The sequence below is a fragment of the Zonotrichia leucophrys genome, chromosome 8 (genome assembly GCF_028769735.1).
Source record: "Zonotrichia leucophrys gambelii isolate GWCS_2022_RI chromosome 8, RI_Zleu_2.0, whole genome shotgun sequence".
Taxonomy (NCBI): domain Eukaryota; kingdom Metazoa; phylum Chordata; class Aves; order Passeriformes; family Passerellidae; genus Zonotrichia; species Zonotrichia leucophrys.
Genome location: NC_088178.1, coordinates 13,855,265 through 13,870,552, shown reverse-complemented (window position 1 = coordinate 13,870,552; position 15,288 = coordinate 13,855,265). Strand labels below are relative to the sequence as shown.

The window sequence follows — 15,288 nt, the reverse complement described above, 5'->3', positions numbered from 1 at the left end:
TAACAGCATACTAACCAGATACAGATATATCTGCTTCTTTTGTATTCTTGCTATTCTTCGATTCCAAAAAGAGTGCAGCTGTTTCTGAAGCTCTTTCACATGGAACTATTTGAATACCCTGCTAACAAAAGTCAGAGCAGAAGTAAATGAGAATCAACAAAAAAGGCACTCCTTATCAAAAAACAACCCCAAAAAGACTTATTAGAAATACTCTCCGGAATGCTCCAGAATTTAACACAGAAGTTAATATGGCACAGGTAACATTGTGGCAGCAAAAGAGTCACTCACTTCCTTTACAGCAACAAACGATTTCCTCTGCTGCTGCGGCTCCCTCTCGTCTGCTGATAAAGCAACTCTGACAGTACCAGCTGTTTCTTCAGCATGAGAAGCGCTCAGAAGTGGTTTCAAGGAGACATCAAATATCTTTTCATAGTATGTTATGAGCAGCTCCACTACCCGGGCCTGGTAAGGGTAGTCCACAAGTGATGACAAAGAAACCGTAGCATCGGTTTGACGCGGCCTGATCAGAGTTGGGCCAAATATTATGCCAAGGTTGCTGGCTGACATTTTATTTTCATCGCACTGTTCTGTAACTCTGCACAAAGAGGGGGAAAAAAACCCAAAAGAAATCCCCAAGTTAGAGGGTTTTATTACTTCAGAAATTCTTTTGATATTAAAATCTTATGTCTAAAGAGGGTAAGAGACAATAAAAAACAGAGTGGGTTTGGTATGCAGGCAGAATCTTCAGTGCAGACCACATTTAACAGTGGCTTGAACTTCCCACATAGGGTGTTTTTATGTCCTATTTGTTAAAGTTATTTGTGGCTATTTGGCATTTCTGGGGTTGGAGAAAAGAATGTCTCTCATTCTAACTAATAACACAGCTATAATCCAGTATTACCCATTTTTATAGGCAATCACTGGTTTAGTACATCATCATACAAACCACCATTTGCAGGACAAGGAAGTGAAATGTGACTGAAGAATGGTTATTAAGAGACATGATACAAGTTTCCATTTTCTGTTAACAGCCATCAAATCACTGTCCTTTGTTACATTGCAATTTAAATCATATTTAGATCCCTGAATGTGACACTAATTACTACTGACCCCAATGCTAGCACAGAATCAAAAATAATGGAGGCCAATGCTTTCCCTGCTTTATTTCCTTTCATATTCTTCTCTCACTTGGGAATTCATTACATGGAAAAAACTCCAGCAACAGAACAGTGTCTTCAAAGGCATATGTGACTTCTTCCTCAACAGTCATCAAAAAGGTACAAGAGATTCCTAGCATGCAGCATGTAGCAGTTAAGTTTTCAACATCAGTTTGCATTTAAAGTATTTTCTTACCTGTGAAGGTGTCCAATAAGGTACTGAAGAGTGTTATAATTTGGTACAGGCAGTTGTTTCAGAAGATCTTTAATTTTAATGATGATCCTGTTCAGTTCAATACAGAGTGACTGTCTTGTCTTTGCTTTGGGGCTAGCTTGTTTAGCATCCAATTCCTCATTAGCATTCTGACTTTCTTTTGCAAGTCCAATGAACTCATTGTAAAGCCGAAACAAAATCAAGGGCTCTGGAAGCTGAAGAAATAGGAACATTTCAGAAACATACTTAAATCTGAATTTTAACTATTTGCTTCTTGTTTTTCTTCAACTTCTTCTGGTCTAGCATGTTTTCTTAGATGATGACATTGTTTAATCCTTGTTCATTAGCTCAATCCCCAATTTTCCCTTTTCCAATCCACACCTTTTTCCAGACATCATTTGCTAACCCTTTCCTACCGTAGCTCCAGGAATGAGCATTTATCACAATTTATTTCAATAAGATTTCAAGAAAAAAAGTTGATTTCAAAATCATTTAATGGTGATGAACATAGGATTGGAGTGCTCATCTCTGACAGCCAGCATGAGGAGGAGGACAGGACCATCCAGCTAAAGATTATTCCTTTCAGAGTTCAACATGTTTTCAGAGTGACTCAATAATTTCACTGGGCTACATCACAGCTTCATTTTTTCACATACATATTGAAATTGTTTTAGAAAATTCACTCATGAAGCTTTAAAGCTCTATTTTAGAAGAAAAAGATGGATAATCCCTCCATAATGAACACACCATGACCACTACAAGTGTTTCATGATGTTTTTGTTAGCAGCTATTAACAGCAATATATCAGCATCTGTCTGCATGAAGAGGCAAGAACATGGGAATCTTTTAAACTCCACGTAAGGCAAGCAAATTCACTTTCACTAATCAGAAAGGTTTTAGAAATAAACTCTACTATGAGTAGATAAACAAGCTTGTTATGCACAATTTCCCTGTAGAATACATATTGTAATCCCAGCACTTTTCCCAGCCCTTGTCACAGACTCCATGTAAATAAAGAAGCCATTGCAGTTATACAAGGCACTTGTTTAATTGCTGCTGTAGGAGTGCTGAAAAGGAGTGGTTGTTTTGTACTGTACTGAAGAAATTTACTACAGCACTTTGGTTTTCCATCTGACCTCTCAATTCCATACCTGGCGGAGATACAGCTTGAGAACATTGCTGATGTCATGTGCATAGAGTTCTGAGAGCTCAACCAAATCCTTTCCATTTTCAAAAGCTTGACAAAGCTTTTCAACTCTTGACTTGGCTCCATTCACACGATAGATGCCCTAAAATTAAAAGACAAGCACAACTCTATTTCAATTTGAATGGAACTTGTAAAACACAGATGATACTGACAGCATTAAAATCTTAAGAGAATTTTTTTTTAAAGATTGTGTCAAACTTAAGCATGAACAAACTCGAGCATACCTTGACATTCAGTGCTCTGCTTTCAATTTCTGACGTACACTTTTTGATGATGAAAGGAATGCCATCAGGAAAACTTTTAGCAGCTTGGGCAAATTCCACTCCAAATAAGTGAAGCCTTCCATGAAGTTTTTTGTGCCCACATTGAATAGCTAAAGTCTCTAAACATTTTTTATGGCATGCAAGTGAACACTACAGGAGAAGAAACAAAAAAAGCACATGGCTTGATATAATCTGACACCATAGAAATATTTCAGCTGTTTCTCACCCCATATGTGAGCAAAACAAATTTGTTAGTATGGTGTGCCTCTGCTTTAAGTTCATGGTGGTTATACAAGACACAAACTCCAGGTTTTATACACAAACAGAACTCCCAACTTTACATAAATCCCAAGCAGCAATTAAAACTGATTTTCAACTTACCTCCTCACATTCAGCTCCATGAAATACTACCAGGCCGTCACATTCTCTGCATTTAGATGGAGCTCTCAGCTTCCGCAGTTTGTGTGTTTGTGCTGCTTTGGACATATTAGCATTTCTAAAAGGTCCTGGAGAATTTGCAGCTTCAGATGTGAGATCATTTAAACCTGAAGAGAATTTCCCTGTTATAGTCATTTTAGTATCTACTGCTGGGGTGGTAGTTACTCTGATTTTTTAGAACAGAACAGAAGTCTGTAAGTAATGGCAACTATCAAAGTAATCAAAAACATTTTAATCAGAGGGAGGCAACACTATGTTGCAGTTCACATAACAGAGACATTAACCATCAAACAATCCTGTGTAAGAGCAGAATCAAACAATCTTTTTTGCCTTATTAAGTATTTAATTTTCTCCTGTATTGTGGCAATGTGAAAATATTAGGACATTTACTTCCAACTGCCCTGCATTTCAGGCAACAATTCATGGAAGTTTTATTTTATACATTTCAAAATCCTGTACTAGAGGATGAAAGACAGCTTGTTTTGCCCTTTAGTGTTTCTGAAATGCTTAAAAAAGGAATATTTTGCAGCAAGGAAGAATTAACACACACTCATGGCTGTAGCCTCATAAATTTTAAAAACATTACTGATTCTGAGTTTCCTGTAACAACATCAAATATATTTTCTAAAGGATTCTAAAGCAAAAAAGAATAGCAACTGGTCCTTTTTGTGTCCAAACTTTTTTCAAGCAATTTACTTAAAATGCTATCAATAACTCTGTGAACCAAACCCCTTCATTTTACAGATAACTTAAAATTATCACATTCAGTTAATTGCCCAGAAAGCTTTTTAAAAGCTCAAGCATTGATTAAACAATACAACTCTATGTGAAAGCTTGCATTCAGTCACACATTGCCACACTTAAGTCTAGATCTGATTTAAAGCTGTTTACCACAAGTTTTTTCCTAGAAGGCAAAGTATACATTTAGGAAATAAGGGCTAAGTAAACAGTTTCCTATGGGCTTTACTCAGCAAGTGCCACAAATATTTCAAAATTAGTTTGTAAGCACTGTAGACACACAATAGAACTATTTCTGATAATCCAGTTATTCAGGTTTCAATGCCTGAGGCAACATTGTTGTTATACAGTCAAAATTAATTTGAAAATTACAAATGGCCTGGTCAAATCTGGGACAGACATTACTGAACTCATTTATCTTCGCTGAAAGGGTGAAAATCTCAGTTACTACCCTAAACATTTGGTACCACTTTTTTCCCAACTTGCAACTTATCACCTCTATGTATTTGTGCATTTCATGTCAAAGCTCAGAAGTGATCTTACATAAATCAGTATGGAGCTGAATTTAAATGCAAATGTCTGGAGGGAATGGTTAGTGGATCATTTGCTTTACCTCAAAAGGGTGACAACACTAGAAATGTCCTATGGTTGTCCATACAGTAACCTAAACATATAAAGGCAATTCTGCACCACTTCATTTGAATTACTTGAATATTATTCTTCATCTCTCAACCTGAAGTGGATGCATATTGTATTGAAAAACAATGCTGTTGGCAATCACACCTTGTTAAAGTACTTTTCTTAAGAACATTAGAAAGAAAAGCCACACAATGTAACAAAAAGCATCTTCTGAGGATTTCAGAAACAACATTACCACAGTCTGAAGGAGATGGTGGCTCTCTTTCATCAAGATCATCTGCAGATGACATAGTCCCAGTGGAAGGTGTTCGGGGAAGTCGTCTTTTAAAATCCCCTAACAGATGAGAAAAGTTTTCAGGAAGTTGTAAGTATCAGTCCCACCCAAGTGTTCAGTTTTCATTACATGCTCTGCTCAATACTTGTTTATTTAACAATGTCTTCACTAACGTGAAACAGTGCAGGGAAAAGAGCTCAGGTTAACAGAGCAGTGAGGGCAGCTGTACCTGGGCTGGCAGACGGGGAATCCATGGACCGGGACTCACTGCTCCCCCCTGCACTTTCCGAGTCACTGCACATTCCCCCACTCTGGTTGCCAACTGACCACGATCTGAACGGTGGTGGGCCTCGCACTGCTTTTGAAAAGAAAGTTCACAAATTCCAAATGTCAAAGACAAAACTTACGTTTTTTAAACTGAAAACTAACTACGAATATATTCAAAAGAGGAAAAACTGCACAAGTTACATGAACATGCAAGACAGTGAAAAAACCCCAGGGCATATATTCCTGTAAAAGCTTCAGGGGCTAAGAAAATTAATTTCAGAAACTAGACAATTGTGCTTTTGCAGAGGACCTGCAATCAACATGGAACTTACAAAACCAATGGATTTTCAATTGCTAGAGTTTCACTTGGAAGAGTTTAGTCCACTGAGTTTGACAGTACTTGCTGTTTGAATTGTATCTCACCTTTCTTGTCAAAGGATCTAGGATTGGGCAGTTTTCCATTTGTCCTTATAATGCTCAAGTATATTATGTTTTATAGGCTTTGAACTTTAGAATACATTTTTAATCCTTCAGTGTTACATTTAAAAAAAAAAAAAATTATTTACAGACTGAGCTCCAAAACAAACATAGAAGAACTACCTGGAATATCTGTGTTGCTGGAAGACCTCTTCTCTCTAACCTTTTGTGAACGATGATAAATTGGGCTTCCCACATCATCTAATGCCTGAGCAGGAAAATCTCCTGAACACTGAGATAAGTTACCATGGGATGTATGGACGCTGTTTGTTGATTGCTTATTAAAAACCCTTCAAAAGGAAAAAAAATAATTTGAAGAATGAATAAGACAGAAATTAATGAAAAGTAATGCTTTTTTTTTAATCCCTGGGCACAAAAATTGCTACATTTAATCATTTAATTACTATTAATGAGCATACATTTTTGACATGTCATTCTCATAATTAAATTTAATTCCAAAATTTAAAAATAAAAATATTAAAAGAAGAGTAGTCATTTATTTTCAATTTAAGTATGTGAGATTTCCCAGTGTTTTCTCTACACCCAGAGAGAATCATCTTTTCCACTTCTTCATGTATTATAAACATTATCTTGCAGACTTTGAAAAAACAGCCTATTTGTTCATCTGAAGGCAAGAATAATCAGAAGCCATTGTATTCCACAATTATGCTTTCCCCTCCAAAAGATTCTCTGACCAGCCATCAGGACCATCCACCTATAAACACAGGTGTTCACATATTGTACTTTTTAAATGCACAGAAAATATGTTGAAGCTGCCAGAGTGTCAGTCTGTTTTGAAAATCCACTCTCACTGTAAGAACAGAATAATGTTAACAGTAATTAACATAAAATGCTGAAGCACCCTGGGGACAAAATAGCCTGCTGGCCAAGTTTAGCAGTCAGGAAGCTGTTCTTTAATCACTTCTACCCTATCAAGTAAAGGGAAACAGAGACTGAAAAACGTTCAAATTTGCATTTGTTCAAGGAACAGTCCCTTAAATTAATGCAGAATCAAACAATAAAATTGATCAAGTACATGATGAATCACAAGGCTGTGGCAAAGAAAATAAAAGGTGGGCAGAGGAGGAGAAAAAACATGCTCCTATAAATGTCAAGCAGTAAATAGCTGGGAGAGCACACAAAGTGCTGGAAATTTCACGCTCATCAGTCTCTCAGGGAGCTACATAGTTAAATCCCTCAAAGTCAAAGTTTATGAGTATAGCCTAAATCAGTCTTAAAAGGCAGGAAATTTACAGACAAGAATTAAGAATCTCTGCTTTAACTTTGAATTTCCTGCCTTTTGTTGGTAGAAGTCTGACTCAAGCATTTGGGTTTTTGTTTTTAGTTTCCTTTTGAAAAACGATGACGACGCTTTCCTGTAGAACTGTGAAACACACAGATTGAAATGGATATTCTGCTGCTCTAGTGCCAAGATGACCATTTTACAACAAATTAAAGGTGGAAAAGCATTTGGCATGCTGACACAAGGAGCTGTCTTTATCTTGAAGTCTTTACTTCCACATTAGCTGGAGCTTTCATAGTTTAATAATAATTTCTATTTCATTGGAGAAAAAAGAATTAAGTTATAACATGTCCCTACAAATGGACTCTGAGCTTTTTTTAGGCACATAGCATGAGATAGAAATCGAGACATTTCCTGCCAAAAAGTTGCCAAATGTAAACAGTATGAAAGAAGCTACTGCTTGTGGAAGAGGAAAACTACCTCTTCAGACTTTCTAAATTTCTGATTTTCAAGTACTACTGCCACACAACCCTACCAAATCCAAAACTTACACTTTTCATATTAACCAGTATCTATATTTAAATAGTAAAAAGTCTTGCACAACAATTGTCAATGCTTTAGCAAGTATTATTGCATGAAATAACATTCTGTCTCAGAATTCAGAGGCAGATTTTAATGTCAAAAATTATATATAATCTTACCATTTAAAAGATGAGACTAAGAGAATAGTAAAGTATGTTAAAATCCTCCTTTAGTTGCTCCAAAAATACTGTTTTATTGTTAAACACATATGCCTAAGCGTTGCATTTTAAACCAAGCAGTTGCCATCTGTACTTTGGCACTTACCCATCAACCTGGGAATTCTGGGTTTCAAAACAACCTGATTCAACAGGAACACCATCCTTTGGCAAACTTTTCACAAACTCTGAATACTGCTGACCAGGGTCATAGAGTTTGGCACTCTCACACAGGGACTGGCAGTTAACTGGCAGAGATACAACCTGAGCATGCTGCAGCTGGAACAGGTTAACTGTTGCCTGTTGGGAGAAAGATTTTCATTATTTGTAGATCATTTACTAAGCATTTCACTTACACTTTGCTCAACTCAAATTAGTACCCTAGCAGAAGATTATTTGAACAATAAGACAAGAAAACTTCTAGAAAATAGTAACATGTTCCCTTTTACAGTCAACTTTCAGGAGACTTGCACAAGCTTCATATGCAATAGAGACATGAGTATTTCTCTCCTCTCTGGGTTATTGAATCCTCCCACTAGCAAAGGCAATTCCAATTTTTTCTCACTTTGGGTTGATCAAGATAAACAACAAGGGCTTTTGCTATCAGAAAGGCTTTTTTCATGTTCTGGAGTGAATATTAGTCATCACTACAATAATGAAGTAGCTGGAATTCCAAACCCAGGTGAGCTCCGTATCGTCTTGTCCCAGCAGACAGATTAAGTGAACACTTTCTTCATTAAATTACCTAACACTTCTAAAAGATTTTATCACATGCCAGAGACCAGAGAAGGGGGACACTGCCTAACTGCTTCGTCAGCTTCTGGGTTACAAAGTAGTCTGCAATTTAAATATACTTGAACTGACAAGTCTGTCTATACTTTCTACTGCTCTTATGGGTTGGTTTTAGGGTTGCTTGTGGAGCAGGGTTAAGTTTGATACTTTATTTTCCCTCCCCATGCCAGCATTAAATTTTCATTGTCTCATCTAAACAAACAAACAGAAAAAATAACAAACAAAAGCCCCCAAACATCTCTTGCCATAATGAGTTCTTACATTTTTGAATTTTTTTTTAGAACTGTGCATGTCATATGCAGTTTTGACCATCACTTCCCTATTACACCAATAAATCAGTACAATCTACTAGTCACAAAGGATCCTGCAGTAACTGAGACTGCCAGCAAGGCTGAAGTGTGCTAATATCCATGCTGGGCTTGATCCAAACATCTTTGCTAATGAACTAATCAAAGCAAAGAAAGCTGTACTCTTAAGCAACAGAGGAACACTACTGCCACCAAATTTTTGAAGAGATATTTTTTAAGGATTGTGCAGTCAGGGTGCTTGCAAGACAACAGCTTATGAAACACCCAGAAACATTCAACTCCCCAATGTTTGTTTTTAAACTCCTACTAGAAAGGGAACACAGATTAAAAGTTTTCCTTCTTTCACTGTTGGCATGACATCTGTCCTTTGAAAACTTCCCATTTAAAATGGGGCTTATGGGGCCTTCTCTTAGTTCTCACAATATATAAATATCTGTGCAAAATGTATTTTAAAGACCATGCTTACAGCTTTAAGAGTAAGATCACACTGGTAAATAAGCTCCCGAAGCTGTGTTAAAACATCACTTTTAAAGCTTTCCAAATAATTTCTTTTTTCTTCAACCTCTGCCATGCTTGCTTTATAGTGCTCATTGGCTTCTTCGGCCTAAAGAAAACACAAGTATAAAGAGTTGATGGATTACAGGCCTTGATACTAGAAGCAAGAAAAACTCCACTCAATATGCTTGTATTTGAGATTCCCTTTTAAGATAAAAACCCAAAGGAACATAGCATGATTAAAATTAAAAATGTGAACTCAACTTACTCAAATACTCTCCTTGGGAAAACATGAATAAAACCAGTATAGACTTAACTTTAAAAGCAAGGAACAAACCTCTTTACCTTTTGAAGAGCTTCCTCTTCTAGCCTTCGTTTTTTCTCAAGTTGCTTGCTGAAATCTTTCACAAAGCTCCCACTTGAGCTAAGCTGTTCCTCCTCAGCACGAGCAGTGCAGGATTTTGCCTTTTCATACTCATCCTGACGCTGGGTATACAGCAACTTGGCTTTTCTGAGAGCAGCTTCCAGATCTTGCTGCAGAATGCAGCCAGAGATAAAGAAGAATAAACAACATTAATTTTTCAGTATTTTAATGTGACGTTTAAAGAGGCTTATGCACAGGTCTGTATGCTGCACTATCAAGTACATTGACATTGAAAGATAACATCTTACAAATGCCAGACTGCCATGAAATTGACAGTTACATCTACTTTCACCAAGCTCTAGAGACTATGTGTGAATGGAAGTGCAGAACAGGCTAGTTTGAAAGTTTCATCCTTTTGAAGAATTCTAGACTGAACAGTTAAGATAAAGAATTACCAACCATTTTTTTCTGTTCTCGCTGCCAAAGGTCCTTGATATCTTTCCTTTGTCTATCCAACTCATTTTTCCTTCCAAGAAGAGGCTAAATAGGAAATATTAACGGAGTACATTAAAGGCATATAGGCTTTTTTGAATATTCTATGTAATTATATAGACTTTTGTCTCTTTTTTTAAACATACCTGCACAAATTTGTTAGACTGGAGAGCAGCAGCTGTTTGTTGCCAAAGTTGACTGTTCTCAATATCATTTTGAAAAGCATTAATGAATATTGACTGGAATGGCATATAATCCTAAAATTACACAGCACATGTTCTAGGTAAGACAGGTTAATGACATTCTGAATGTCTGTATAACTGAACTAGATTTTCAATTAAATTTAGTAAATTATTTACTAAAATAGTATGAATGTCAGATATGAATGTAGAAAATTACTAACTCATCTGTGATTCATTTTACTAGGAGAAAAGTCTACAAGCCCGAATCACAAAGCATACAAAATATTAGTCAGAAAAAATTAGTCAGATTGTGGATCTGCATATGCAACAAAAATAATATTATATATACCAATTTCCATCACATCCTTCCATTTGTTAAATGAAGATCTTTTTAACCACTGCTCTATCATATAAATCAATTCTGTATCAGCCTAAAAATTCATCCCTCAACATCAGAGTTTTACTCCTGGGCAAGCCATCCAATAAAGATTTAAGACTAAGATAAAGCCCCAAAGGAATACACTCACCTGGTGTCCAACAACAGCTTTAGCAGTTTCAGCCATTTTTGCTAAACTTTTAGCACACTCCACTTCTGTTAAAAAAAATTTCACATTTACTGTTTACATTATAACACAACAGTTATAACACATGCTAAATGCTTTTTACAGTCTTCCTTTAACAAACAGAGCACAGAGGGGACCACCTTCACTTTGTTACAGGCCTTTAATTGTAGGAAATGCACGATAGCTCTGTCCACTTCAGCGGAACAGCTACTAATTTAGAAATCACATTATTGACAGTCTGCAGCACAGAGGCCTGACAACAGATTTAATTTCATCATGACAAAGCTGATTAAATGCCAGAAAGAGCCACTCACCCAAGCTAAGCTTTTTTTCTACCCATGCCACTACATCCTTGGTATATTTGGACCATGCTTTGGCATAGGACAGAGCCGACTCAATTCCACTGTCATTTCTTAGGAGCATGCTATCAACCTCCTCTGCTCGAAGATGTCCTGCAAATAAAGCATCCAACACAAAGAAGTGATTTTTAGACATGACCACACACTGAGAGCAAAGCCAGTATTAGCCAACTGTGAATGCTTAAGCAGCTCTGATCTTGAGTTGGTCTTTAATGCTAGTTGACTCTAAACAGGACTGACAGAGGTTTTAGAACAAATTAAAGGGTCATAATATGTTATCTGGAGTAGTCATATGGTCAGCATAACTTTCTTCAAGAAAGTGACCCAACAAACACCAATCCTATGACAACACACAGAAGGTGCTTCAGGCCTTAGTTCTCCCCCCACCCCGCCAAAAAAAAAAAAAAAAACCCTGCCTGGGCTGGTTATTTACAAACAAATGAAACATTGGTAATAACTTTTTTTTCCCCAGTGAAGTTGTAAAGGCAGCATAGGTATAAAATAGTGACCAGGCAACTTACTTAGAACAATTTTACAAGAAAAAACCCCACAGATTACAAAACAGTGTTTATCAATGTTAAATGAATGACCTACCTTGAATATCATCCCTTTCATGCAGTGAACCCCCAGACTCCACAGAAAGATTCTCAAAAGACTGGTATGCAAGAAATAAAACATTAAGTTAGCAAAGCAAATCTCTCACTGGAACTGAAAGCTAACAAAATAAATGGCTTTAGCTGCCCCTTTATTTTTTCATAGATAGAGCAGATAAAGCAAACTGCATCACTCCCTCTCATCTAAGGCACAACATTTTTTAAACCCCCATTGCTGGCAAATGAAAAAGAATAAATAGCAAGGAATCATTATACCTTTACATCAACAACCCTGAAAGTCTGTGATGAAAGAGTTAAATATCAACCAGATTTGTTAAACAATTAAGTGAGCTTCAGCTTTTCTTAAATCCCTACCCATCTTTTAAAAACCTTTTCACACAGACTTAATGCCAGATGCATAAAACAGACACCATTTTACAAGCCATTATAATCCTGTATTTCTTCGTGAAGGGAATAAAGTTTTTTGTAAATTACTTGCAGGTGGTGCACTGTAGGCACAACAGCTGACTGGTAACACTTGCTAATGAAACCCTGAGAATCAGTACAACCTGACAGAAAGTAATCCAATAATAAAAGGAATTTAGCACATCACGTCATCCCTACCTTTGTCCTCACTGCATTCTGCTACCCCTTGAATTGTGCAAGTTGAATTATTTGTAAGACTGTGCTGTAGACCTGACTACTCAACAAATTTAAATAAATAAGAAGTTTACTTTGTAACCACTACCCCCTTAAAAGCCAAAACAAAACAAACACAGACATCAAACCCTACATAATTTTAAATGGATAAACTACTTTTGAATACTCTGAAGCACAAAGCAGACAGAAAACAAAGGCTAAGAAATAGCTGCAAAGTGTCCTCAAGCTTTGCAGGAACAGCTTATTTCCATTTAGACTTTGGCGCTGGTTTATTTTCAGACATTCACTAAAATGGAGCACAGTTATCAATGATAAAAGTAGTTTTGGTGTTTTTTAACACAAATGAAAACTGATCATAAATCACACAAAAATCTCACAAGAATCATTGTTTACTTCATAGCAGAAGCAGCTTTTCCAAAGACCAAAACATGCAAGGTATTAATCATCAGTGACATCAAACAGAATCAAATTACAGCCTGAAGACCCCCTTTGTTACTATTACAGTGGCTGTCTAATACAAAAGAGCTTCAACAAAATGGAATGTTTTCCAGAACAGGTGGGAAATCTATCCAAAGCTGTCCCCAACTAAATTGGTAAAAACATCCTAAAGTCTGAATTTAGCAATGGATCAATATTTGGTTGCAGAGAAAGCTTGAACATTCCTAGATTTAGTTCAGATTTTCTGTAAAGTATTACTGTCTTCAAGATTATTTAAAAGTCGTTAGGGGAGGAAAAAATATTAATTAGAAAAGCTCCATACTTTATATTAACTTGGTGCACTTTTAAGTTCTGGTCCTAAAATTTTTTCCCCATTTCTCTAAGACCTAAATCATTACAGTCCTGGAAATTGTTCACTCCTTGCCAATAAATCAGGCACACTGGTTAATGCAGCTAATCAAAGGTCACTCATTCTTTCACATTCACCCACTGTAAATATGTAATACCAAATTTTAAAAGCAAGCATGAACAAATGCTTTTATCTATGTCAAATCTTTTATCAACAACTTATCACAACGTGATCCATGCAGCTTGCCCCCCTAAAGCAACCCAATGACTCATCCCAGCAGTCCTAGCAAAATGAAAACCCTTTCATTTCCAACTTGAACCTGTCTCTTCTGCCTCTTTTTCCCCTCACTACCCAACTCTCCCCCTAACACAGGCAAATCTCTTCACACACTTTGAAAATTTTATCCTTCTTTATTATGCTCTCAGATCTGCACAGCATCAAATAACATTCAAATAGCTTGTTGAATAATGAAAGGTCAGACATGTCTGTCTGGTCTCTTCTAGTATATTTTAAAATGCTTTTGTTTTTAATTAAAAAATCTTTGTTTCCACCTTGTACATCTGGTTGAACTACAAGAGCTAAAATGAGAGCAATTACATTTGCTAAGAGGGGGTATACATATCATTAAACTTAAGCTTCCAAGTGGAATGCCTAAAGTAAAGAATGTAGACTCCCCTGCAGTCAAGAGAAGCAAGATCAGCTCTGCCCACCCCCCTCCTTGGAGCCATCCTCATCAGCTTAATTAGGGAGGTCCCTAACTAAAGAGGCAATTAAAATATTTCTCCTTAATCAACCCTCAGAGTATTTACATGTTAAAGTCTACCAAATGTTATGCCCTGTTTAAAATACAGCTAGCTGCTATATCACTGAACATGCACAAGTAGAGAAAATGAAATAGTTTGCATTTAACTCCTGTTAACACTCAACTCCTAGCTGGCCTCCAAATTCCTCTCTGAATTGTAAATCAAAGTGAAATGGTTCACCTGTTAAATGTGTCTTTATTTGCCTAAATGAAAATGCATTTCAGACAGATTTCTAAGAAACTGAAGTATGTTACCCTACCTGCTCCAAAATTTATAATTGCTCACCTTCACATTAGGAAAAGCATGAGATACTACAAAAGCAAAGTTTTAAATACAAGCTGATTTCTGAAACATCTAGAAGGAATTCCTTCTTCATTTCACTATATTCAAATTTCCCCTTGGCCTTCTCCTCACCCCCATGTTCAGAACAGCAATCTTTTGGAAAATCAATCATTCACTTCACAATACAATATATAAGACCATCTCTTTCCACAAGCACATATTTTTGCAATGCAAAACCATTTCAAGATTAAGATGTTGGCAAATTCAGCAATTTCCTTCTGCTGGTGAATGAATTAGATAAACCAGTACTTCTTCAAATAATCTCATTTAATTTACATGTGATGCTGGGTTCTATGCTATTTCATTTCATATTTTTTATCCATGACCTTAATTGAAGTTTGCTGGAGCAAACTTCAATTTTTTTCCGAGTTTTCCGAGTAGCCTCCATATTGTTTATGAAGATAAGTTTTGTAGCAGCTACAGAATAACACACATGAGAGAAAGATGGATTATCAAACATAGTGAAAGTCTGAACAGACTGTTCAGCTGCAGCTGCATGGCTTGCTGCACACAAGCCTGTGTGAAGAAATGCTAAGTCTTAAGCATGCTTCAACAAAGCCTTTAAAAAAATGCATAATCTAACATTTTTAACCTTGCTGCAACTTAGCTTGTAATACACACTAATTATCAATTGTATTTTCCTTGCACGTAACTTTTACATTTATTTCCTTTACCTGAAAGTCTGCTTCTCAATGCACAAAAATTCAAAACAATTTGAATTTGGTACTGAGCATTTTTCAATCATATCTTCAGAGTGTTTAAAGGAAAGTTTAAAATGTTGGTGTTTTTCTTTGACTACCTATAAGCTGACAGTTATTTTAGTGAATTGTTGCTGAAACAGTTACAGCACAAAGTGGGCTCTGAAAGAAGAAAAGGTAATTTTGTCATAAATAA

The 15,288-nt window shown here is 36.4% G+C and overlaps 1 protein-coding gene across 9 annotated transcripts in view; it reads right to left on the bottom strand.

The window, feature by feature from the left end:
• The window catches only part of ARHGAP29 (Rho GTPase activating protein 29), a 48,533-nt gene that overhangs the window by 3,411 nt on the left and 29,834 nt on the right, over nucleotides 1-15,288 (bottom strand). For 5 of the 9 annotated variants that reach the window (XM_064719840.1, XM_064719834.1, XM_064719835.1 and 2 more), the window contains 17 exons: nucleotides 11,804-11,864; nucleotides 11,165-11,302; nucleotides 10,815-10,879; nucleotides 10,252-10,362; nucleotides 10,073-10,153; nucleotides 9,595-9,783; nucleotides 9,221-9,358; nucleotides 7,764-7,954; nucleotides 5,798-5,964; nucleotides 5,160-5,288; nucleotides 4,892-4,990; nucleotides 3,223-3,386; nucleotides 2,803-2,991; nucleotides 2,523-2,660; nucleotides 1,354-1,586; nucleotides 289-595; nucleotides 16-121 (listed from right to left, as the gene is read on the bottom strand). In XM_064719840.1, coding sequence (XP_064575910.1) covers nucleotides 16-121; nucleotides 289-595; nucleotides 1,354-1,586; nucleotides 2,523-2,660; nucleotides 2,803-2,991; nucleotides 3,223-3,386; nucleotides 4,892-4,990; nucleotides 5,160-5,288; nucleotides 5,798-5,964; nucleotides 7,764-7,954; nucleotides 9,221-9,358; nucleotides 9,595-9,783; nucleotides 10,073-10,153; nucleotides 10,252-10,362; nucleotides 10,815-10,879; nucleotides 11,165-11,302; nucleotides 11,804-11,864 — 2,506 coding nt within the window. The remainder of the gene's footprint in view (nucleotides 1-15; nucleotides 122-288; nucleotides 596-1,353; nucleotides 1,587-2,522; nucleotides 2,661-2,802; nucleotides 2,992-3,222; nucleotides 3,387-4,891; nucleotides 4,991-5,159; nucleotides 5,289-5,797; nucleotides 5,965-7,763; nucleotides 7,955-9,220; nucleotides 9,359-9,594; nucleotides 9,784-10,072; nucleotides 10,154-10,251; nucleotides 10,363-10,814; nucleotides 10,880-11,164; nucleotides 11,303-11,803; nucleotides 11,865-15,288) is intronic. The other 4 variants (XM_064719841.1, XM_064719837.1, XM_064719838.1 and 1 more) reach the window with 3 other exon arrangements.